Source organism: Pseudopodoces humilis, chromosome 25 (assembly GCF_049639895.1).
Source record: "Pseudopodoces humilis isolate 2021_Gansu_Grassland_sample_001 chromosome 25, ASM4963989v1, whole genome shotgun sequence".
Lineage (NCBI taxonomy): Eukaryota > Metazoa > Chordata > Aves > Passeriformes > Paridae > Pseudopodoces > Pseudopodoces humilis.
The window spans coordinates 4229125-4253674 of record NC_142224.1 but is presented as its reverse complement, the minus strand read 5'-3'; the positions used below and the strand labels follow the sequence as shown (position 1 = coordinate 4253674).

The 24550-nt window shown below is 55.3% G+C and overlaps 1 protein-coding gene across 6 annotated transcripts; it reads left to right on the top strand.

The window, feature by feature from the left end:
• The first annotated feature begins 8 nt into the window (after window positions 1–8).
• TECTA (tectorin alpha) lies at window positions 9–24550 on the top strand. Of its 6 annotated transcripts, none has more exons than XM_005528477.3 (25): window positions 9–1535; window positions 1754–2125; window positions 3356–3420; window positions 5102–5235; window positions 6409–6696; window positions 9381–9518; window positions 10121–10286; window positions 12061–12473; window positions 12724–13294; window positions 13773–14365; window positions 14756–15329; window positions 16007–16617; window positions 16922–17483; window positions 18129–18328; window positions 19085–19468; window positions 19700–19986; window positions 20084–20364; window positions 20489–20599; window positions 20921–21123; window positions 21425–21588; window positions 21713–21961; window positions 22406–22568; window positions 22868–22955; window positions 23079–23195; window positions 23589–24550. In XM_005528477.3, exons 3-25 carry the CDS (start codon window positions 3357–3359, stop codon window positions 23687–23689), a joined length of 6462 nt encoding a protein of 2153 aa, XP_005528534.2. In that variant the 5' UTR covers window positions 9–1535; window positions 1754–2125; window position 3356; the 3' UTR covers window positions 23690–24550. The 6 variants fall into 6 exon arrangements, with proteins under 6 accessions (XP_005528534.2, XP_087922836.1, XP_087922840.1 ...); XM_088066710.1 differs by having other exon boundaries at window positions 1703–2125; XM_088066711.1 differs by lacking the exons at window positions 9–1535; window positions 1754–2125; window positions 3356–3420 and adding an exon at window positions 4699–4826.

The window sequence follows — 24550 nt, the reverse complement described above, 5'->3', positions numbered from 1 at the left end:
GGGCACAGCCACAGGTGCCACCTGTCAAAAGGAGGAGTCACAGAGCTGGAAATCTGTTCCTCTTCTGGACTGTACTTCCCTGTGTCTGGGACTCATCCCCACCTCCAGGTGAGGAATAAAGCTCAAGCTTGCTCTCTCTCTCTTCAGGGACTGGCCTTGGGGTTAAAACAAATTTCACTCTCAGGGCCTGCACCAAATGGGCCTGGGGGGGACAGGAGGAGGGAGATGCCCCTCTGGATGGGAAACGGCTTCTGGGCAAATCCCTTGCCAGGGCATCTTCCAGGGGCTGTTCCTTGGGATAGGAACGAGACAAGGCACTGCCTGTGGCTGCTGTGCTGAGGTCAGGCAGCCACAGAAGCCCTTGTGGCATCTTTGAATGCTTGTTTTTCCTTGAGGTAAGGCACGGGAGGAAGTTTCCTGCTAGAATAATTTAGGAAAAAAAAAAAGAAAAAATATTTGGTTGTTCAGCTCTGATGTGTTCAGCACTGCATGATGGGAACATCCCCTGCCAAAAGAAGAGAGGCTGGAAGACAAAGTCTTCCCCAAAGAGACAGTGAGACCTAATCAAACTTCATCAGTGTTCACTTGCTCAGGACAAACAGGACCAGAATATTAAACTGACAAAGGAGCAGAAGGAAACTTATTTTCACCAGTTTTCTCTGTGTTACAGAGCAGAATGAGGAGAGTAAATTGATTTTCCTGGAGCTGGTTGTGTTTAAAATGTATGGGAAGGAAGGGAAGAGCTGGGATACAGGCTAGAAGTAATCTGCCCCTGGAATATCAGTCAGTGCTGATATCCCCCTGCCCTCCTAAAATAGCTGTTGGCTTAGAAAAAGGTAAAAATAAATTTAAAAATGAAAGAATCCTGCTAGCAAGGCCATGCTTGGAGGATGGAGGGAAAGCAAATTCTGGGATTTGCTGTGGAGGCAGCGAGGTGCCCTGATGTGCTAAAAGAGACTGCTGAGGTAAGAGAAAGCTTTTTGGGGAAAACTTGCTGAACACACTGCCAGGAGCACACAGGGAAAAAAAATTTGGCTTCTTGTTGGGCTACTGGTGTTCCTGTCTTCTCTCTTCCTGACAAAGGGTGGAGGACAAGAGGAATTAAGACCTCCTAGCAGGGAAAACAGGGAATAAAAGGCCCCCACCCAAAATATCAGGGGAAAATCAGCCAAGCTCGGGCTGTTTTCCCACTGCTGGGGTTGGAGCAGTGCCTGTCTGACCTGAGCCTTGCTGCAGGCTGAAAAATCAGCTCTAACGTGGCTCTGCTGGTGGATCCTTCACCCCTGGGCTGCTGTTTCAGCTCTCCCTCTCATCCAACATGGATATGAACCAGCTGAAATCTTTTTTGGGGTACAGATTGGACTCAAATGCAGAGCTGTGGTCAGCCCAGATGCCAGAGGCAGGGAAAATCCCTGTGGAAACTGCAGCTGCACCAGTGAAAATGATAATAACGCTCACACAGTGAAGCTCCCCACCAGCACCAGTCCTTGCAGAGGGGATGGGGCAGCAAGGAAACCTTCTCTGGGCTGGACTGGGTGAGTTTTTCCTTTTCCACCTGTAAAAGCAGGACTTGGATGGCAAAGCAACTCCATTGAGACTTCAGGGCAGTGCCTTTGAACAGCACTTTAAGCCTAGCACTGTTTAATGCTAATCCTGTAACTTTATATAGATGGGCTCTTTTTTTTTTCCCCTTTACACAAAGGAGGAAGGGGCTCAGTTCTTCTGAGGGTTGGGTTTTCTGTTCCCTGAGCAGCAGAGCTGCGAGCCCAGCTCCGTCTCTCTGGCATTTCCATCTGAATCCACCTGAAGGGGGTGAGCTTCTGGGGAAGAAAGAGGCTTCTCTCCCTCTCCAGGCCAGAATCTGATCTCCAGATTAGCCTGCTGCTTATCAGTAGAGGAACAACAGTTGTGATTGCAACTCAACACTGCTCCAGCCCTGGAAGAGCATTGAGGAAAACGGAGTTTTCAATTGGGAGAGCAAAGGACTGAGCCATCGTTTCAGTCATCAGCAATAATTGGCACGGGAGGACGGGCATGCATTCTCCATTGACATAGGATTTCGCCCTGCTCCACCAAGACTGGTCTAAAATTTCAGACTTGGTTGCTCCTCTAGCCTATGAAACAGGTTGGTAATTTTTTCTTCCATACCTAAAAAATTTGTAGTTTTGGATGGGATGTGTTCAGTAGTGTGTTCTTTGCTGTCTGTCCTGTTTTGCTCTTGTTCTCTCACTGGTCACTCTCTGCTAACGAGACTCAGATTTACAATCTATCCAAAATTCTGTCACTCTCACCTTTCCAAGACAGGGAATGTGCTAAAACTTTTCCTTGGGGGAATGAACCTTTCCCCACGGGGAATGTGGTTGTGTTGATGTGGGTGAACTTTCCCTCTGCTTGTTCCCAACTCTCTGAGGAATGGGAGTCAGGTGGGAGTGATGTGGGATGAATGATGGGATGTTCCCCCTGTAACCCTGTGCTCCTTGTCATTAGAAGGAGCTGGATCTGTTGATCCACATTTTCCATAGAAACAGATCCATGGGGAGAACACAAAGAGCATTCAGGATTTTTAGGGCGATTTTTAAGGCTGGGAAGGTGGGGAGGCTGCTGTTGACACCCAGGCTGTCCAGAACACACACAGCTGCTGTGGGAAGTTCCCACATCCCTTCCCAGCACTCTGAGACCTTCCTGGGAGCTCTCCCTGAGCCGTGCCCGTGCGGAACCAGCGCAATCAACGGGCAAAGAAATCGAAGCAGGTGTTTGAGCAATATTTTCTATTGGATTAATAACGAGTAACAAATTGCATTAGGCACAGAAGGAATTAGAGCTGACACAGGATTTCACTTTCATTTTGTATCTGCATTCTCTCTGTCTCTCGTTTATTCCTGTACAGGGAGCTGCCCAGCTGTGTAAATGTTTGTGCTCCTTCCACGCTCATCCAAGCCCCTGGGTGATGGTTGTGGTGGCAGCCAGGGCAGAGGATTAGCTGGAGCCCCTGGGAGCACATCACAGCTCTGCTCCCCCTGGGGTCAGCCATCCCTGCACCAGGCAGATCAGGAATTGCTCCTGAACGCTCAGGAGAATGAGGAGCCCACGGAGAGCTGTGGCTGTTCACGGCTTCCAAACATGAAATCAGCTCTTCCAGGTGTTTCTGGGCTCCCTTTGGCAGTGATTTGCTGTTCCTGCCATGCAATTCTCCTCACTCCTATCCTATCTGGGATTCAGGGCTGCCTGGCAGGTGAGGGACCTCCAGCTCTGAAACATCCACATGTCAGCAGCAGTCAGGCAGCTTCAGGAATCGCCTTGAGGATGTGTTTTCCTACCAATGTGATGCATGGCTGGCTTTGTCTCCTTCCTTTAGGATGAACAAGAGATCATTTCTGGGAGCCTGGGTGGCCCTTTTGGTGATAACAGCACGGCAGCGAGGTGAGTATCTCCCAGCAGGAAAACATTCCCCAGCTGGACTGTTCTCAGAGACCCCAGAGGGCTGGGGAAACACCCCAGAGGGCTGGGGAAACACCCCAGAGGGCTTGGGAAACACCCCAGAGGGCTTGGGAAACACCCCAGAGGGCTGGGGAAACACCCCAGAGGGCTGGGGAAACACCCCAGAGGGCTTGGGAAACACCCCCAGCTCCTTGGCTGGAGCAAGAACAACAACCAGGGTGAACTGAGTGTTTCTCATGGGGAGGGAGGGACTGAGAATCCTAAGGGATGCTTGTGTTTATAATTTATAAGGCTGTGTGTGCACCTGGAGCATTCCAGAGGAAGCAGGAGTTTGGAAAATTCCTGTGTTAGGGCTGCTGAGCAGGTAGGGTGGCACTTGTAGAGCTAAAGAAGAATTGAGGAATGTCTGCTGAGCCTCCTGTTTAAAAAAGGAATGAAATCCTTGTCTTGTAGCTGTGCCTTGGCTGTGATAACTCATCAGGTGTGTAACAGCTATGAAATGATTTATTTTACTGCCTGGCAGGAGGAATTTTGCTGTGGCACTTTGGATATGTCTGTGGAGACTGGGGTATGGCTTGGACACCATCAATGCCACCTCCCTTTATGTCCAGCAGGGCACTCAGGGCACACAAACATCTTAGGAAAGCAGGATGCCAGTGGGTTAGGCCAGATTTCCCCTTATCTCCCTTTTCTAGGGAAATGTGGAGCCTGTGAAGGCTCGGTCAGTGACTCCTTAATGCCCAGCATGGAGCATCCTCAGGGTGGGGCATCACAGAGAGCCTTTTCTGTGTCCATGGGAACACAAAGCAACCCAGCCTCGGCTGCAGGGCCCAGGAAATGAAATCATGTCCAGAATCCAGGTGAACAGAGCCAGGATTGTTCCAAGGCCAGGGGCTCTGTTATCCCAGATTGAATGTTGTGAGGCTTTCCTACATCAAAGAGGGGAGAAGGGGGAGGCAAACCCAGAAAAATCCCCTTTTGCTCTGTGAGGAGCTGGCTGGAGGAACAGGACATGAAATGACAGCACAAGTCTGGCAGTGGCTGGAACAAGAAGGGATGTGTGCCCTGGGGTCTGAAGTGGCTGCTTGTGCCTCAAGATGATGGATTTTAGGCTGGTAAAAAAGCAGCCAGCTGAAATGTGTCAAAACCATCTTCTGAAGTACTTTTGGGAGAGATCATTATGCTTACTGGCATTGCCTTTTAGCAGGAAACTGGGAAATGTCGGAGCAGTGACCCCTCAGGCTGTCAGGAGCCCTGGCAGGGGAGGAGCAGGCAGGAGGAAGGTGGGCACTGCCAGGAACGTGGCTCTGGGGGTTGGAACTGGTGCTGCTTGCTGCCCTGAGCACCTCACCATGTGGAACAGCCAGTCCTGCCCATCCAGGAGCAGGGTATGGACCTGCTGTCCTCGTGTGAAGCCAGGACTCAGGGGCTTTGATTTGGTCACAGTCCCAGGGGAGGAAAAACTGCAGCTGTGGTGAATCCTGTGGTCACTTTGCTGTGCCCTGACGAACCTGGGTGATGCTTTTTCTCCTGAGCTGTCCCACAGCCAGCAGCTCTGCCCTGGCTTCAGGCACTCTTTGGCTGCAGATGTTGGGGTTTGGTGCTGTTTTCTGTGGCTTCTCTGAAATCAGGACTGTCCTGGCTCTTCTACCTCTCCTTCCAGCTCACACCATGGCAAGCCTGTATCCATTCTGGCAGAACGACACCAAAACCCCCAAAGTCGATGATGGGAGCTCACCTGAAATCAAGATCTCTGTGCCATTCATCTTTTTTGGAGTCCCATACAGAAGCATTTATGTAAGTGGAGAAAGCAGATCTTCCCTTCATCCTTTTCCTTGCCATTATTGGCTGCATTTTAAACACGCTCTGCCTGTCATCAGGAATTGGAAGATTTATTAGCAGCTACCTGACAAGTTCTTAGATTTCATGAACTGATAGGTTTTATGATTAAGAAAGTCAAAGGTATATTTAATGGGATAATGTTCATAGGAAAGGAATCTAAAAGGCAATAAATTTTCTTTGTGGGTGATTAAATGGCACAGCAGAGCGAAGGGCTTGACACGAGGGACATCACTCCTGCTCCATGACAAGAAACAAGAACATGCAGGACCTGCAGGGGGGAAAAGGGGCAGCAGTTTTGGGGGGGCCCCAGACAAGGACAGGCTGCTGCTGCTCCCAGGTGATGGCACAGCAAAAGCCTGGCTAAGGGGACACCAGGGCTGGGCTGAGAGGAGTCACCTGAGCTCACCTAAACCTTAGACAGGGCCTAAGTCAGTCTGACTGTGCCACAGCCCACATTTTGTGGCCTCTGTGGGATCAGAAGAGAGGCAAAGACTCATCTGTTCTCTAGCTCGTGTTTGTGCACAGCAGCACTGGGAAGGCAGAATCCCATTCCAAACCTTTGTGTGACGGGGGATTCCAGCTTCCAGGGCAGCAGTGCCATTTGCTGCCCATTCTTTGCAAAAATGTTGTTTTGGGGAGCATCTTCAGCAGACTCTGGGGAGGCTGAGGTGGCACCTCCCTGCTCTTGGGGAGCCCCAGGATCTGTCACAGATGACAAAGCAGTTTTTTCCCATGCAGCCACCTGTGTCACCATCATCCACATCCCTGCAGAGCTGGGTATTACTCCCAAACACTCCCAATACTCCCAAAGCTGAATATTCCCAGGAGCCTGAGGCAGTGTCTCAGTAGATTTGGCTGCCATCCTGCTCTGATGGGTGCCTCTCCTGTAGAACCCTATTTTGAAGACTTTTCAGGGTTTTGGCCTGCTTTTGGGGCTTCCTGCCCCAACTCTTGGCCACCATGGGTAGGATGAAGCAGGATCTCTGCCCAGGAAGTCGAGCTGCTCACCCTCTGTCTGTGTATAACCCCAAATCCTCTCTCCCCGCATTTCCTGACAAACCAGCAGCTCTGTGCTGATCAATTCTGCTAAACCACCTCTGCTCAGCCGAACTGGGGGTCTCCACGCAGGTCAACAACAACGGCGTGATCTCCTTCAACGCCCTGGTGAGCCAGTTCACGCCGGAGGCCTTCCCGCTGACCGACGGCCGCGCCTTCGTGGCGCCCTTCTGGGCAGATGTGCACAACGGCATCCGCGGGGAGATCTACTACCGGGAGAGCACGGAGCCAGAGCTGCTCCGCAGAGCCTCCCGGGACATCCGCAGGCACTTCAGGGACATGGCCTCCTTCTCTGCCCTCTGGCTCTTCATTGTCACCTGGGAGGAGGTGACGTTCTACGGGGGGAGCAGCACCACGCCGGTAAGTGGCTTCTCGTGGGCGTATTTTGTGTCTTGTGCCATCATCTGGGTGTAAAATGGAGCGAGACGCTTGGTGTTCCTGCTCCCCAGTTCCCTTCTGGGCAGAGGAGAACCATGGTCTTTCATTCTCTCCCCTGGGAGCCTGTAGGAGCCTCGCTCCCTGCTTTAAATGCTCCAGGGAAAGCATCACCTCCTCAGGGTTTGTAGGATCTAAGCAAGGCTCTGACACCAATTAGGACTTTCTGGCTTGATCATAATGCATTTCTTGCATACAAATTCAGATGTTTCTGATGGCAGCTCCCTGCCTGCATGGGAGATTGATCACGCTGATCAGAGTCACACTAATGACTTGTGACATAAATGTGTGAGCTGTATCTCACAGGAGGGGGATGGCAGTGGGATGTTTGTCAGGGCCTGGACAGCTTTTAAATATCCGCTGAATTTGTGAGCTGTGACTGCAGCTGATGGTGGGAGGTCCGTGCTGGACTGCTGGTAGGGCCTGTGGGTTCTTTACCTTGGGGTGGAGAATCAGAGTCATTTGGACTGGAAAACATCACCACATTCCACCCCCTGCCATGGGCAGGGACACCTTCCTCTAGACCAGGTTGTCCCAAACCTCATCCAACCCATTCTTGGATAGCAAGTTAGGGATCCCAGCTATTGTCTGGATTGCCCAGCATTAGCCTGTGTGCCACGAGTGCCAAACCCCAGCTTCTCCTGTCTCAAAGAGCTGGCTCTGAAAAACAGTTCAGCTCTTTTCCACTGGTTAGAGAAGCTTGAGGTTTGATGCATATTTTTTGCCAGCCCTGGCAGCACTTGCAGAAAAACCCCACATATATATTTTTATATATATATATATATATATATTTGCAGACAGCAAGCAATATAGAGATTCATGTATTGCCTAAAGAATTACATTTGCAACACAATGCAATTTATCTTGCTATAGAGGAGCCTTCCTGCAGAGCAGCAGCCAGGGCTCGGGGTTGGCACAAGGAATAGCACTGTACAGCTTAAGCAGGAATTTCATCGCAATGCAGAAAAGCTGCAGAAAATTTGGGAATGTGGCCTTGGGGATGCTGCAGGTGCTGCCTGGAGATGTCACCTGAGAAAACAGGTTCATTTTCTGAGGGTCTTGGCTGGACAGAGAAGGTGCTCTGTGGCCAGGAGCTTCAAAGAGGGGCATTTTGGGGGTTGATGGAAGTGTTCTTCTTGAGGAGAGCCAGGTGTAAGATTCACCTCCTGCCACCCTCCCAGAGGCTCCTGAGCAGAGCAGGGTTTGTTGCTGTGTGGAAAAGCTGTTGTGGCACTCTCCAAGTGCCACTGCCTTTATGTGTGATGTGTTTGTGATCTCCCAGCGCGGCAAAAGGCTTGGCAAAGGTGAGCAAGAGGAAAGCACGAGTAGGAGAAACAATCCCAGGGAAAGGGTGAGGAGTGCAAGTGGTTCTGCTTCAGCTGCCTGCCCCGCTTGCCCTGCTGTGAGCTGTGCCATTTGCAGCTGCTGAGAGGCAGCTCTGCCCACTCCTCTCTCTCGTGACAGCTCCCAGAGCTGCTTCGCCTCCGTGTTGGAGAGCTCTCCTGGCAGAGCCTCGTTTCCTTGGAAGTGACATCCCCTGTGGCATGCAGGCAGCGAGAGCAGCCCTGGGGTCCCCTCTGGGCCATCCTCAGAGCCAGTGGGTTTGCTCCAAGGGGATGGAACGTGGTGCAAAGTGACCCCCAGCCCTCCCCTTCCTCCAGCAGCCGCCATCAGGACTCAGGGCTCCTGGCAGGATAAGCCCTGGTGCTTCCCAGTGGGAGATGGTTCCATCCCAGGGCTTTCCCAGTCACCTGGGAGTTGCTCCTGTGGCTGTGGTTTCCTCCCCAGTGTGCAGTGGCCAGGTAGCCAGGCTCCAAGTGTTGCTCTGGATTAATTAAAAGACAGGCAGCCCACACTTTGTGCCCTGGTCAAATCCTGCTTGCTCAGAGGCAGGAGGAGCTGCTCTCCTGGCACTGTCCCAGAGCAGGGATGGGAAGGACAGGAAAGTTCAGGGGGCTGAGAGAAGTGACTGACTGAGTTCCCAGTGACGAGCTCTGCTGCTGGATCTGCAGGGATAGAGGGAATATCTCAAGGGAAGGAGCTACTTCTGTCTTTCTGCACAGCCCTAAAAGGGAAGATGGGCTTTTCCCACCTGGATCCTGGCTGGAATGTGCCTGGAGTTTGTGGGGCTGGAAATGCAGAGTCATTTCAAGTGAAAGGAAGAACAGGAGCAGAGGATTTAGCAGGTAGGGAGGGGATTTGGCAGCCAGCAAAATGCAGGGTATACATGGCTGGTTTGGATGTAATCCACCCTCGGCAGCGTTGTAGGATATGAATGTGGAAGGGAGCCGGGAAAGATAATGCAGGAATACAGCTAAGACAGGGTAATGGGAGATAACAGATCACAACCACCCAAATCCTGCCCGCTGCTCCTTCCCCGTGAGCTTATTCTCATGCTGCCATCTATTGGTGTTCCCTTGGATCAGACATGGTCTTCACATGCTCCCAGCTGGAGGAAGGAGCAGGAATGGGAGCTGCTGGAGCTGTGGCAGCAAGAACAAATGTATTTTGGGTCTCATTCCACTTCTGCTCCTCACCGTGAGGCTCACCTGGGCCTCAGTGTGGCAGAAGGGCAGGAGAAAAGCAGTGTGACCCGTGGTTTTCCACAGGTGAACACGTTCCAGGCTGTCCTGATCACAGACGGGGTGTCATCCTTTGCCTTATTTAACTACCATGAAATCAGCTGGACCACGGGCACAGCCAGCGGAGGGGATCCCCTCACTGGTCTCGGCGGGGTGATGGCTCAGGTGAGGCTCCTGCTCCTGTATCCCCATCCCTGTTGAGCTCTTGGATGACTGCCTATGGCTTCTCCAAGGTATCCATGCTTGCTCAGGCTGCTGAGTCCCTCAGCATCCCCAGCACTGGCCTTGCACTCAACTGCTGGGCACGGTGGGATGAGCCCTCCAAAATTTGGTGGTGGCAGCAGTGCCACAGTCAGTCCCTCTGCCTGAGGAAGGGGATGTTCCTGCATAAGGAATGTAGGAATCCTGCATCCCCACATTGCTTCCTCACTTTATCTCTCCCTACGTTGTACCCCCACTTTATTTTCAATTCACACACCCTTAGATCTATATGTGCATATATATGTACCTGTACAAACATAAACCTGTGAATACACATCCCTTCTGCTTGTAGTGCCTGTTTAGCTTTTCATTCAACCCAGACTACCTGAAAACAGAAATTTAGACTACCTGAAAACAGGAATTGACTACCTGAAAACAGAAATCTCCAGAAAGAACTGTTAAAACTAAAGAAGATGCTGTCAGGGTGGAACAGGGAAGTGAGGAAATGCAGCATGGATTTCCTATTGCCAAGAAGGGTGATGGAATTTGCTCTCTCTCTGGTTTAGGCTGGCTTCAATGGTGGAAACCTCACTAACTTTTTCAGCATCCCAGGATCCAGAACACCAGACATTGTCAATATTGAGGAAACAACAAATGTAAACATCCCTGGGCGCTGGGCTTTCAGAATTGATGGCAGAGAAATAGACCCGGCCAACGGCTGCAGCCTGAGAGGTAAGGGAGAAATAGCATTGCTTGTCCCTAAATTTTGAGGTGCAGTGTAGCAAAAGGTGATGCTGTTGGGGTGCTGGATGATCTGTGCTTTTGCCAGGGCATCTCCATGAGCTGCAGGGACAGAAACACAAGAGAGGGCTCAGTCCTTGCACATCTCTGGGTTCCTGCGATAGTTGGTGGCAACAGGAAAGACCCAGAGACAGCAATTTCCTCCTGCCCATAAATTAGGGAAGCTGATCTTGTGGTGCCATTTCCCTTGTTTGTGCAGGAGGAACAGGAGGTTTTGCAGGCAGGACAAATGCCATGTGTCTGCAGCAGTTACAGAGTCTGTGCCTGTCACTGACAGCACGGGGCCATAAAGGGATTAATCGATGCACACACTGGCTGCACAGGGACTCTGCTGCTGAAAGATTATTGCACTTCCATTTGACAAATAAAACTGTCAGGAGCACCCACTGTGCTCCAGGAGTCTTTCCAGCAAGAGAGGATTGTAGTTTGCAGACAGACACCGGAGACATGTGGCTCCTTTATGTCCTAGTTTAGGACTACTGAAGCTCCACGAGATTCCAAGGCTCTTGCAGCTCCAGCAGAGTTTTGGGTCCAGCTGCTCCAGCATTTTCCAGCTGCTGACCCCAGGAAGGAAGGCTGGACTTGGCAGAGAAGCTGGAAACAAGTCTCAGCTCTGCAGGTGACAAGAGGAGCGCGAGTAGATCCCACCACTGGATTTGCATTTCACAGTGAATGGCTGATTGCCTTCCATGAGAGGAGATGCAGCACGAGGTGTTGGATCCAAATGACACCCCTTTCCCAAATTCCCCACACCAGGATGGCTGGAGCGTGGGCCTTGCCAAGAGGAGACATTTGTTGCGGGGAAGCAGAAAATAGCTTTTTTTTATTTTATTTTTTTTTTGTAGGAGGCAGGGAAGAGAACAAAAAGCTTAGGAGAGGTAACTCAGGCAGCGCACGGCAGAAGCCACGCGCCGGAGGAGTGTGAAAAATGGCCAGATGGAGGGGAGAGAAACTCTCACGGGGACTTGCCACCCTTGTTCTCCAGCCTTCTCCCTGCCTCCCCTGTCTCTCACCAGCCAAACCCGCTCCCTCTCTGCTGGTGTAACACGTCTGGGGCTGTGCGATCACTCAGCGCTCTGCCGGGGCTCCTGTGTGGGGTGGAAGTTCCTTATCAACAGCTCTTTGGTGTTGTAATTACTACGAGCTCCTCCTGAATGGGAGTAAATTGCTCCTGGGGTTGCTGATGACAGAGTGACTTTTTGACCAGCAGAGTTATGTGAGCAGGGGATCCATGGAAGTGCCAGCAAAGTGGGAGGATGGTGCAAGTGGAACAAAGTGCTGGAAACTGCCTCCAAATGGGGCTTTTCCTTTGGGAAAACAGCACAAATGCCTCTTGTGCCCTGCAATACTGGAGAAGAACCAGAATGGTGGGTGTCCAAAATGCGTGGAATAACCCTCAAGTTTTCCAGCCTGTGTGTTGCAGCACTGACCCCGGATTTGTGGCAGCACTCGCAGCATTCCAGGGACTTGTGGCACGGGTTGGACTGGAAGAGGATGCACCACACGTTAGAAACGCAGCTTGGGATTTGCTGAGCAGCTCTTGCTGGGAGTTTTCACAAACAAAGCAGCTGAGAAGCCCAGCAGCAGGACACGGTGGAGGTGTCTCCATCACAGGACCAGCAGACCACCCCTGAGGGTGCACTCAGAGCGTGTTTCTGTTTCAAGGAGTGATGTAGCGTGGGTTTTCCCCTTTCTGTCTTTCTAGGACAGTTTCTCCGTCAAGGGGAGATCTTTTGGGACAACGCCAACTGCACCACCAAGTGCCGCTGCCTGGACTTCAACAATGAGATCCTCTGCCAGGACATGGCTTGTGGCCCCTTCGAGGCGTGTGAGATGAAGACCAAATTCTTCCAGTGCGTGCCGGTGGAGAGCAGCACCTGCGTGGTGTTCGGAGATCCACATTACCACACCTTCGACGGCTTCCTCTTTCACTTCCAGGGTTCCTGCTCCTACCTCCTCGCCAGGCAGTGCTGGCCAGGCTCCCAGCTGCCCTACTTCAACGTGGAGGCCAAGAATGAGAACCGAGGCGGCTCCTCCGTCTCCTGGCTGAGGGATATTTTTGTGGAGGTCTACTCGCACAAGATTGTTCTGCCCAGGGGCGGCTTTGGGAAGGCAAAGGTAAGAGCTCTGCTGGAAGGGGAGAACTTGTCAGCTCAGCTCCTCTGAGGTGGCAGCAGCACTGTGCCAGCAGCCTGGAGAGTGTGGGATGGGCACGGGTGACACCGAGTGCCTGTAGCTTACCAGTGGCTGTCCCTCTGTGCATGTCCCTAGCCCAAGACCCCACAGCAGGGCTGTCCTGCCTGTGTCCCAGCACGAGGGCTCTGCTGTTCCACGGCGCTGGCTCAGCTGCTGGGTGTTGTCCCCACAGGTGGACGACCTGGTGGTGTCCCTGCCCATCTCCTTGGAACTGGGTGCAATCAAGGTCTACCAAAGCGGCCTGTCCACTGCCCTGGAGACTGACTTTGGCCTGCTGGTGACCTACGATGGGCAGCACTATGCCTCCGTGTCTGTGCCGGGCTCCTACATCAACGCCACGTGCGGGCTGTGCGGAAATTACAACAAAGACCCCGAGGACGACGTCCTGCGCTCGGACGGGAGGGCGGCCACGTCCGTGCCGGAGCTGGGCGAGAGCTGGCAGGTGCCACATCCCGAGCGCAGGTGCTCCACGGGCTGCCTGGAGAACTGCAGCCTCTGCGACCCCGCCACCGAGGCTCTGTATTTCACCCCCGAGTACTGCGGCTTCATCAACAAGAGCGGGGGGCCCCTCTGGGAGTGTGGCGCTGTCGTGGATCCCACTGCCTTCATCCACAGCTGTGTCTACGACCTCTGCAGCGCCAAGGACAATGGCACCGGGCTGTGCCAGGCCATCCAGGCGTATGCCACCGTGTGCCAGGCCCTGGGCATCTCGGTGGGAGAGTGGAGGAGCCAGACGGGATGTGGTGAGTGTTTGGGAGGAGGGGTTTGCCTGCGTGACAGGAGGGGGAGGAAATCTGCGGGAGGGAATTGCCTGAAGTGGAGGGAGTTGGGAGAGAATTGATTGGTCCCTCCTCTCTGTAGCATCACAGCCTTGCTCCAGCAAAAGTGTGGCACAGGTCAGGCATGAGGTGGGAGCTCCACATTGCTCTGGAGATCGTCAGCTGCCACGAGCAGAGTTGGAGGCTGGTCTGAAATGGGGACTGGTTGGTCAGTCCACCATCCTTGCAGCCTTAAATAGCTGTGGGCAGCTCTTGGGCTATTTTGGGGAAGCCCAGGACTGCCCAGAGAGGCCTGAGTGGGAAATGGAGGGGCCAATCCTACCGCTGAGGGCTTCGTGGGTCACTGTGTGTTGTCTCTGCTGTGGTCAGTGAGAAGGTGGCAGCTGACCCTGACCTGTGCTGTAACATGGCCCTTCTGTTTGTCACCCCTCTGCGCCCACAGCGGCGGCCGTGCAGTGCCCGGAGCTCGGCCAGTACTCGGTGTGTGCCAGCAGCTGCCCTGCCACCTGCTCCGACCTCACGGCCCCGCTGGCCTGCACCTCCCCCTGCACCGAGGGCTGCCAGTGCCCCGAGGGCCACGTCCTCAGCGCCGACCGCTGCGTCCCCATCCAGGCCTGCGGCTGCGACGTCAACGGCCGCTACTACACCACCGGGGAGTCCTTCTGGGCCTCAGCAGACTGCACTGTGCAGTGCCACTGCCAGGCTGGCGGGGAGGCCAGGTGCTTCAACAGCACCTGCCCCGAGGGAGAGATCTGCACCATCGAGAACGGCTACCGGGGGTGCTACCCGAAGAGGGAGACCGTGTGTTTGGTGGGGCAGGACCAGGTGCTGCACACCTTTGATGGCATCACCTTCCCCTACCCGCTGGAACAGTCCTACACGCTGCTCAAGACCTGCCCAGAGAGGCCAGACTTCATTGAGGTGGACATCAGCCAGAAGAAGGCCGGCTCTGCTCCCAACGGGCCGCGCGTCCTGAGGGTCCAGGCGGCCGGCCAAGAGGTGAAGATTGGAGGCACCAGGCTGTCAGACATTAAGGTAAAGGTGCTGCCCAGGCACAGGGTGGGAGGTGGTGGCTCATGGTGTGATCCAGCGGAGAAGAGCTCATGGGTCTGCGGCTGTGGACACCACAGTGACACTTGAAGCATCTTGTGGAGGCCCTTTGGGTGCCTGTGAAGTTGGTGCTACAGCACTGCTCCTTCTGTTTGCTGAGGGGGCTTTCCTGCCTCCTCCTTCTCCTGCAACTTGCTTTTTTCCTCGAAGAAAAATTGCTTTTTGTGGGGCAAAAGCCAAAGGTACAGCTGTATGCCCCCACTGAGAGGAGTTCTGGGCCTTGGAGGGTGGGTCTGGGTCAGGAAGTGTTTAATGTGCATGGTTAGGCAAAGCCACATCACCCTCCCTGAAGCTTCTCCACCTTGTTCCTTGTAGGTGAATGGTTATGACGTGGAGCTGCCCTATTTCCATGCCTCTGGGCGTCTGGAAATCTACCGGACTGACAACAGCACCGTGGTGGAGTCTGAGGGGCTCCTGGCCATCAGCTACTATGACTCCGGCCTCCTGGAGATCCGCCTCTCCACCTCCTACTTCAACTGCACCGCGGGCCTCTGCGGCTTCTTCAACGACAATGCCACCGACGAGTTCTGCCTGCCCAAGGGCAAGTTCACGGACAACCTGGAGCAGTTCCTGGAGAGCTGGACCACCTTTGACGAGATCTGCAACGGCGAGTGCGGGGACCTGCTCATGGCTTGCAACAACGACTCGGAGCTGCTCAAGTCCTACAGGAGCCGCTCCAGCTGCGGCATCATCAATGACCCCACCAACAGCTCCTTCCTGGAGTGTCACAGCGTGGTCAACGTCTCGGCCTACTACAGGACGTGCCTCTTCCGCCTGTGCCAGAGCGGGGGCAACGTGTCGGAGCTGTGTGACTCGGTGGCACGCTACGCCAGCGCCTGCAAGAACGCCGAGGTGGACATCGGCCAGTGGAGGAGCCACAGCTTCTGCCGTGAGTCCACCAAGGCTCTTCATCACCCAGGGTGGAGAGAAGGGAGTTTGGAACCCACCAAACCCAGGCAGAGTCTTTTTGTTGGGGATTTGTGGGCGTGCAGAGGTGGAAGAGCTTCTCGTGCGGGATGCTGGAATGGCAGGCAGTAGTTTCTGGTGCCAGCAGAGACAGATTTCCCAGGGAAGCGGTTTCAAGGTGCCATTTCAGGAGGTAGCAGAAGTTTTATGGTGCACTGTAGGAGCGTTCCAGAGCCGCAGATGGTGTCTGGCGGTGCTGTACGCCACCACCAGAGGATAATTTGAATAACACTGGTTTTTAGCTGCTGCTGTAAACTTGCCGTGGATGGGAGAACATTCATAATTCAGAAGCGAATGTGAAAAATCCTGAGTGTGGAAGTAGATGGTGGGAAGGCTGTACCTGTCTCTGCCTCAGAGGTTTCAGGGAGGTGTTTGGGAAATAACAGGGGGAGGTGATGTTTGGTACATGCCTGAACAGGGCTGAGATGTAAGGGGGGTGGTGGCTGAGGGGAGAAAGGGTTGCAAAGGGACTGGGATGAGCCAGTGGCCACAAGCTGTTTCCCCTTTTCCCCTGAAACCGTCACCCCCTCCTTTTTGCCCGTTCCTCACCCCGTGCTGTCAGAGCTGGGGGCTCAGGCTCTGTGTTTGCCAACCCTGCAGCTCTCTCCTGCCCGGAGAACAGCCACTTTGAGGAGTGCATGAGCTGCGTGGAGACCTGCGAGAGCCTGGCCTCGGGCCCCGTGTGCAGGGACACCTGCTCGGAGGGCTGCCAGTGCGACGAGGGCTTCGCCCTGCGCGGCACCCGCTGCATCCCCCGCCGCGAGTGCGGCTGCAACTTCGAGGGCCGGCAGCTGGCCACCAACCAGACCTTCTGGATGGACATCTCCTGCCACTTCCTGTGCTACTGCAACGGCTCGGACAACAGCGTGTACTGCGAGAATGTGTCCTGCAAGGACGACGAGTATTGCCTGGAGGAGAACGGCCTCTACTACTGCCACGTCCGCACCGATGCCTCCTGCATCATCTCGGGCTATGGGCACTACCTGACTTTTGATGGCTACTCCTTCGACTTCCAGAGCAGCTGTGAGCTGGTGCTGTGCACCACCATCTCCCGGCCCAGGGTGGAGCGCTCGGACACGTTCCCAGCGTTCACTGTCACGGCCAAGAACGAGGATCGGGACACCTCTCTGGCCCTGTGGGTGAAGCAGGTCGAAGTGGAGGTCTTTAATTACAAGATCATCATCCACCGTGCCTACAAATACACCGTGCTGGTGAGTGCAGGGATGTGAGGGCTCTGATTATTTCTGCAGGTGTGACTCCCAAACTCTGGGGCAAAACCCTAGCCATGAGGCCTTATGGCATTCAAGGTTTTCTGGGGGTCAGGTCATGCTTGGACCTGTGCTGCCAGGCACAGCTTTTGGAGAGGATTTCTGGTTTTGCTGCCTTCTTTTGGGTGTGGAGGTGAGGCCAGCAGGGACCTTTCTCTGGGAATGCCGAGCCGCCCTCATTTGTGTCCTTCTATGGAAGCTCCCACCATCATTCCCCCTCACAGCGTGCCTTGTTTCCTCCCTGCAGATCAACGACGAGCGTCTCTACCTTCCCCTGAAGCTGGGCCAGGGCAAAGTGAACATCTTCGCCTTCGGTTTCCACATCGTGGTGGAGACCGACTTTGGGCTGAAGGTGGTGTACGACTGGAAGACTTTCCTGTCTGTCACCATCCCACGGGGCTTCCAGAACCTCACCTACGGCCTCTGCGGCCGCTACAACGGCAACCCCGAGGACGACCTGGTGGCCGCGGGGGGGACACCGGCCACCAGCATCAGTGACTTTGTGCAGAGCTGGGCCAAGCGGGACGCCTTCTGCCGCGTGGGCTGTGGTGACCGCTGCCCGGCCTGCGGCAAGGTGGAAGGATTCTGGAAGCCCCAGCAGCTCTGCAGCCTGATCCCCAGCCAAAGCGGTGTCTTTGCCAAGTGTCACAGCAAGATCAACCCCGGATTCTTCTACAAGAACTGCCTCTTTGACACCTGCGTGGATGGGGGGGCCATGCAGACAGCCTGCAGCTGGCTGCAGAACTACGCCAGCACGTGCCAGACTCAGGGCATTGCTATCACTGGCTGGAGGAACTTCACCTCGTGCTGTAAGTGCCACCCTGCCTCCAGGTCCTTCTTCTCCTGGGGTGCCAGGGAGGGGGAGGCCAATGCCCTGGCCAGCCAATCCCTCCCACATTTGCTGGGACATTGTATTGTCTTGGAATTGTCACACACTGCATGTGGTACAGCAGGAGCAGGTATGGAAAAGGGGAAGCCTCAAGGACAGAAGGGACAGGGCTGGAAAATGGAAAGCCTCAAGGTCAGAAGGGACAGGGCTGGAAAATGGAAAGCCTCAAGCTCAGAAGGCATCAGCCATCCCCCACTGGTAACCAGGGATTATATCAGTCAGCCTCAATGCCAGCAGTGCGTGTTTGTTCTAATGAAGCTGCAGCCCCTTGTCAATAAGATGACGATGTGCTGTTCAATCAGGCTCTTGAGGATGGGCACTGCACGCAGCCAATCTGTCTGGCAAATCAGATGGGAAGTAATTGTCTTTGCTAATGAGACTGAAAATTAAATTTGTGTCGTTTTCCCTCCTAACAAGCAAGCTCATGGCTCAAGGGCCCTGCTCTCATGGGGTGGTGAGGCCACAGACTGGCACCATGCATGACAGGTCTGAATCAGTCTCTGGTGGGGAGCCAGGTTGGTTGTGTCCACGGAGCTAATCTGTGTCTATTCTGTCCCCTGCTCAGCTGTCAGCTGTCCCCCCAACAGCCACTACGAGAGCTGCGTGTCCCTGTGCCAGCCCCGATGTGCCGCCATCCGGCTGAAGAGCGACTGCAGCCACTACTGCGTGGAGGGCTGCCAGTGTGACCCCGGCTACGTCCTCAATGGCAAGAGCTGCATCCTGCCCCACAACTGTGGCTGCTACTCTGATGGCAAATACTACGAGGTGCGCAGCTCTTTGTGCCTGCTCCCTCGCTCTGGATGATATTTCTGGGCAGAGTTTGAGTGGTGACAGTCAGGATGGGCTGGTAGCAGGGCTAGAGAGGAGAGGGTGTGCTGTACAGAGAGTCTTTCTATCCAAAAAACCATCATGCAGTTGTTGGGTGAAGGTGAACTGGGTGTCAAGCACAGGAGGGAGCTGGTGGAGGTGGGATGGAGAGAAGTGTGGTGGCTGGGAAGACTCTTTGATGAGTGCCAAAGTCCAGTACTGTATGATCACACTGTGCCAGGTATTCACACATCATGGATGTAGTGTTTCACCATGAAATTTGCTTTCCTGTGGCTACTGAATGTCACCGAGGAGTTTGAAGCAGCAGAGTGCTGTGCTGATAGCACTGCTCATCATTGTGGGTTGTATTTTGTGCCAGTGAAACTGTTCTGTGTACGGTGCCTTTGCCCCATGAGGCGCCACATCGGGGTACTGTCATCTGGGCTTCCTTGCAGATGGCTTGGTGGCTTGCAGAGCACAAGAAAGGCCAAGGGGGTATTAAGCACTGTGTTTTTGTGTGTGCACAAGAGGTGAGGGAGGTTGTGGAGGCAGTGCAAACGTGAGTGTGGATAGCAGAGGTAGGTGCAAGCTGCCAGCGTCTTCTTTTCCTCTGCCTGTTTCCTGCTCTCGCTCATCGTGTGACAGAGGGCTGTAAACTTGTCCCAGCCGTCCTCAGAGGCTGATGGGGCAGCCGGTGATGGGTCCCTCTTTCAGCCCAAGCAGCTCTTCTGGAGCGGGGACTGCACGCGGCGGTGCCGCTGCTTCCGGCGCAACCTGATCCAGTGCGACCCCCGGCACTGCAAGTCGGACGAGGAGTGCGCGCTGCGCAACGGCGTCCGCGGCTGCTTCAGCACCCGCAGCTCCTTCTGCCTGGCGGCCGGCGGCGGCGTCTTCCGCACCTTCGACGGCGCCTTCCTCCGCTTCCCCGCCAACTGCGCCTTCGTCCTCTCCACCATCTGCCAGAAGCTGCCCGACTTCTCCTTCCAGCTCATCATCAACTTCGACAAGTGGTCCTCGCCCAACCTCACCATTATCTCCCCCGTGTACTTCTACATCAACGAGGAGCAGATCCTCATCAGTGACAGGAACACTGTCAAGGTGAGGTCTCGTCAGGGGTGTCCAGCCCCTCCAGAGTGGGGCTGGGAGGGGATAGTGGAAGGCAGTCCAGGCTGCACAATGGTCTCCATGAGGGCCCCAGACTGCTGTCGATGTTTTCACAGCTGGGATAGTGGGAAGCAGCCGTGGGATCTTTTATGAGTGGCTCACGCCCACCTCCATAGGCAGAGAATATGGGAGGGACGTCAGCTTCGTGTCCTTCTCTCGTGCCAGGTGAACGGAAGCCACGTGAGCATCCCCTTCGTCACGGGGCTGTCCACTAAGATCTTCAGCCAGGAGGGCTTCCTGGTCATCGACTCCAGCCCCGATATCCAGATCCGCTACAACGGCTTCAACGTCATCAAGATCATCATCGGGGAGCGGCTGCAGAACAAAGTGTGCGGCCTCTGTGGTAACTTCAATGGCGACCGCACCGACGACTACGCCACGCTGCGGGGCAAGCCGGCCGTCAGCAGCGTGGTGCTGGCACAGAGCTGGAAAACCAACGGCATGCAGAAGAGGTGAGTGGACAGACAGCCCCTTCCCAGCAGGTGGGAGCGGGAATGGGAGCAGGGCTGGCCATGAAAGGAGCCCCCACAACGTGTCTGGTGCCCACAGCTGCAACGAGCTGCAGTACTCGCAGTACGCCGCGTCCTGCGACAACGTCCAGATCCAGGAGCTGCAGAGTGACAGCTACTGCCTGAAGCTGACCGACATGAAAGGCTTCTTCCAGCCCTGCTATGGCCTCCTGGACCCTCTGCCCTTCTACGAGTCCTGCTTTCTGGATGGCTGCTACAACCACAAGAAGGTCCAGCTGTGCGGCTCTCTGGCTGCCTACGGAGAAGCCTGCCGGACCTTCGGCATCCTGGGCACCGACTGGATCGAGAAGGAGAATTGCTGTAAGAGAACTGGGGCTGCTCAGGTCGAGGGGAGCCATGTCTCTCTGGGGAGTGGAGATAGAAGTGGCTGCCCCCACAGTCTGAGGATAAAGGTTGTGTTTGTGCTGTGTCTTGTGCTGTTTAGCAGGAGTGGTGGAAGATCCCTGTGTGGGCGCCGACTGCCCCAACCGCACCTGCGAGCTGGACAACGGCGGGGAGCTGTGCGGCTGCATCGAGCCCCCACCCTATGGGAACAGTGAGTCCTCTGCTCCTGGCTGTGGGCTCAGTGCTCCACATTGGGCCATGATGCCACAGGGGCTTTGGAAAGGGACGTGCCAAGGGCTGTGACCTCTGCCAAGATGGGTTTCCCTGACCATGCACAGCTCAGGAGGGGAGCAGAGAGCAGGGAACAGCTTTTCTGGGGTGCACATCATGGGCATCTCTGGCTTGTGGGAGCGCTTTCAGCAGCAGGGATGTAGGATGGGCAGAGCATGGAGGGGATCCCAGCCCATTTCTGGTGCTGGATACAAGTGCCAAGGGGCCATTTGTGGTGATCTGGTGTCATCTTCTCCTCCAGCCACCCATGACATTATTGATGCGGAGGTGACCTGCAAGGCTGCCCAAATGGAGGTGTCCATTTCAAAGTGCAAGCTGTTCCAGCTGGGTTTTGAGCGTGAGGGTGTGCGGGTCAACGACCGCCAGTGCCCTGGCATCGAGGGGGAGGACTTCATCTCCTTCCAGATCAACAACACCAAAGGCAACTGTGGAAACTTGGTGCAGGTGAGCTGGGATGTGGGGCACACGGGGCTGGGAGTATGGGACAGTCCACTGCTGTCCAGCTCAACCCCAGGGCTGGGGCAGGTGATGCTTGGGAGGTGCTTTAATGGGCTGGGGGTCAGGAGAACACGGGAAGGTTTTGTAGAGTAAGGATACAATTCCAAGCCCCACCATTCCACACCCTTTCTGGCCAGAGGTGGAGGGGCAGCAGGTCCCTTGTCACACAGCTCATTTAGAGGTGCTCATTAGGGGCAGGGAGGTGGGAACAGCTGGAATTAAGCAGTGCCCTGTGTTGCCTCCGCAGTCCAACAGCACTCACATAGTGTACAAGAACACGGTGTGGATCGAGAGTGCCAACAACACGGGCAACATCATCACCAGGGACAGGACCATCAATGTGGAGTTTTCCTGTGCCTATGAGCTGGACATCAAGATCTCCCTGGATTCAGTCGTGCGGCCGATGCTCAGGTAGGAGCAGGGCCCATTACCCAGATGGGTGAGGCAGTGCTGGTTCTGAAACAAGGCAATTTGGGGGTGCAAAACCTTTCCACCCACTGAGGCAATTGTGATTTGATTTTTTTGTCATCGTTAGCGTGATTAACCTGACGGTGCCGACGCAGGAAGGGAGCTTCACCACCAAGATGGCCCTGTACAAGAACTCGTCCTACAAGCACCCGTACCGGCAGGGCGAGGTGGTGCTCACCACCCGGGACGTGCTCTACGTGGGGGTCTTTGTGGTGGGGGCCGACTCCAACCACCTGATCCTGATGCTGAACAAGTGCTATGCCACCCCCTCACGGGACAGCAACGACAAACTGCGCTACTTCATCATCGAGGGAGGGTGAGCCCCATTGGTTTTCATGGTGTCTGTTGGTGCTGGAAGGGTGGTGGTGTCAGCTGGGACAAGGACCTTTTGGCCAGTGAGAAGGTTGATCAAAGTCTGGAAAGGGTGAGGAGCGGTGTTGCTAGAGCGGGAGTTAATTTGCTTGGTGTAGATATAGCCGGAAGCCCTGTGTGTGCAGAGAGAAGCACTTTCCTTGTGTGGGCAACACCTAACTGCAGGAGACAGGGGCACATGGATCATGGAACAGGCATTTTGGGAAGCTGGAAATGCCAGAGAGAGGCGACAGAAGCAGGGCTTGACACCTTTGTCCAGACAAACCATGGCAGGGTCTAAGCACCCCGCTGTGGGACTGGGGGTGAGCGGCCTTATGGGGACAGGGACCCCCTTGAGGGAGGGTCCCAGTCACAGGAGGGTGGTGCTGAGCATCAGTGCTTTGCACAGGTGCCAAAACATGAAGGACAACACCATTGGCATAGAGGAGAACGGGGTGTCCCTGACGTGTCGCTTCCACGTCACTGTCTTCAAGTTCATTGGGGACTACGACGAGGTTCACCTGCACTGCGCCGTCTCCCTCTGCGACTCCGAGAAATACTCCTGCAAAATCGTGAGTGGGGCGAGTGCAGAGGGAGGGGATGCTGGATTTGAAGGGCTCTCCCAGAGTGCAGTGAGCCCTGCTGATGTGGCATCAGAGAGGTGACCAGAGATGTGGCCCTAGGGCTGAGATGGGAGTGTGTCCCCCTAGGCATGGGGAGGAGATGCTCTGTCATGGGCAGGTCACCTTGGGACCTGTGCTCTCTCCAGCCTGGTTGCAAGGTCCCTTTGGGAGCTGGGACAGCTGGAGGGGCACAGAGGGGGCCTGGGCAGAGGCTGAGGATGACAGAGGTGCTGTTTATCCCCGAACAGAACTGCCCTCAGCACACGAGGATGGCCAGCGCCTTCGCCGAGGAGTCCAAGGAGCAGATCCTCTCAGTGGGGCCTATCAGGAGGAAGCGTAAGTGGGACCCCAGGGAAGGCTGCAGGATTTGTCTGCCATCCCAGCCTCAGGCAGCCAAGGACCAGGGGCTTGGGGTGTGGGAGAATGGCTCAGGTGTCCCCCTTTGCTGTTTGTGTCCAGGATCAGACTGGTGCGAGGACAACGGAGGCTGTGAGCAGATCTGCACGAGCCGGGCGGACGGGCCTTTGTGCAGCTGTGTGACAGGGACACTGCAAGGGGACGGCAAGAGCTGCAGGGGCAAGTACCAGGGTCAGGATGGGCACAGCAGGGGACAGCCACCCCCAGACTGAGGGACTGTGGGGTGAGCAGCGTGGGGAAGGTGGCCGGGACGTGTGGCGTGTTGCAGACAGAAGGGGTGTGGAGGACAGGGAGCCAGATGTGCACTGTCCCTGTCACCTGAGGGATGTGAGGACACTGCTGGCAGGCAGCTGCGAGGGAGGTGATGGTGCCTGCATGGTACAGGGATGGTACAGGTACAGGGTGCCTGCAGGGTGGAGCAAATGCCGTGGGCAGAGTCTGGGGGCCATGAGGTCGGGCATTTGGGTGGGCACCAGCCTGGCATGATCTGGAGGGGAGGCACCCACTGTGTGTGCTCCAGAGCCCCAGCTCACGTGGGTTTTGTGTTGGCAGCCTCCAGCTCTTCAGGGGAGCACCGTGCCCGAGTGACCCTGGTGATGGCAGCCCAGCTGTGGCTGTGGCTGCGCTCAGCTCCGCGGCACCTGACCTCGTAGGCGCGGCCCCGCCGCCCAGCCAAAAACTGTTCTCGCGTCAGCCGGAGTCTTTGTAGGGTAGGAGACAGCCCCCCAGCCCTGGCCATGCTGCTGCCCACCCGGCCACGCTGCCAGGAGACAAAGGGACGTGACCTGGAGAGAGATGGGACATGGACCTGGGTGTGAAGGTGACACGCAGCCGGCACAACAGCAGGACTGAGCAGGATGTTCACCAGCAGCGATGTGGGACTGGGGTTTGGGGTTTTTTTTACAGCTTTCCATTATTGATGTGGACTCAAAGAAGGGTTTTGCAGCCTTTTCCCCAGGCTCTCCCTTGTGGGGTGCACTGTGGGTGCTCCACACCTGTCAGTAGTGCGGGACAGGGTGGAGCACGTGCTGTCCCTTCACGTGGACAGCTGCAGGTCTCCCCTGTCCTTGGGAGCTGCCACCACGGTCTTTTGAGCTCACAGACTCACCCAGAGGTAGGTGTTGGGGCACAGGTCACGGCCAGAGCAGTGCATTGCCATCACTGGATGTTGTGACACCTTGGGACCGTGTCACCCTCTGACTCTCCGGAGCAGAGGTGGTGCTGAGGTTTGGTTCAGACAGCCAAACTCATCCATAGGGGTCTGCAAATCTTGGCATTGTGCTGTGGTGGTGACAAGCTGGTGCCAATAATTGGAAAGAGGCGCTTTCTGGTGGGCAGGAACGAGAGTCAGAGGAAGGAGGGATGAAACTCCCTGCCGAGTTTGCGTGGTGGGCAAGGGTCAGAGCAGGGTTGGGGTCTGTGGGCACAGGGCAGCATTGGGGGCCTGGTGAAAGAGTGGGGAGCAGCCTTGGGGTGCTGGTGGGTGTGGGGGTGCTGTCTGTGTTGGTGTCTTG

Bases quoted from the DNA above. Each gene is read 5' to 3' on its own strand.
- TECTA (XM_005528477.3), top strand. From the start codon at position 3,357: ATGAACAAGAGATCATTTCTGGGAGCCTGGGTGGCCCTTTTGGTGATA. The intron at 6,697-9,380 runs GTAAGTGGCTTC...GGTTTTCCACAG, and splicing joins GGGGGAGCAGCACCACGCCG to GTGAACACGTTCCAGGCTGT. The intron at 19,987-20,083 runs GTGAGTGGACAG...TGGTGCCCACAG, and splicing joins ACCAACGGCATGCAGAAGAG to CTGCAACGAGCTGCAGTACT.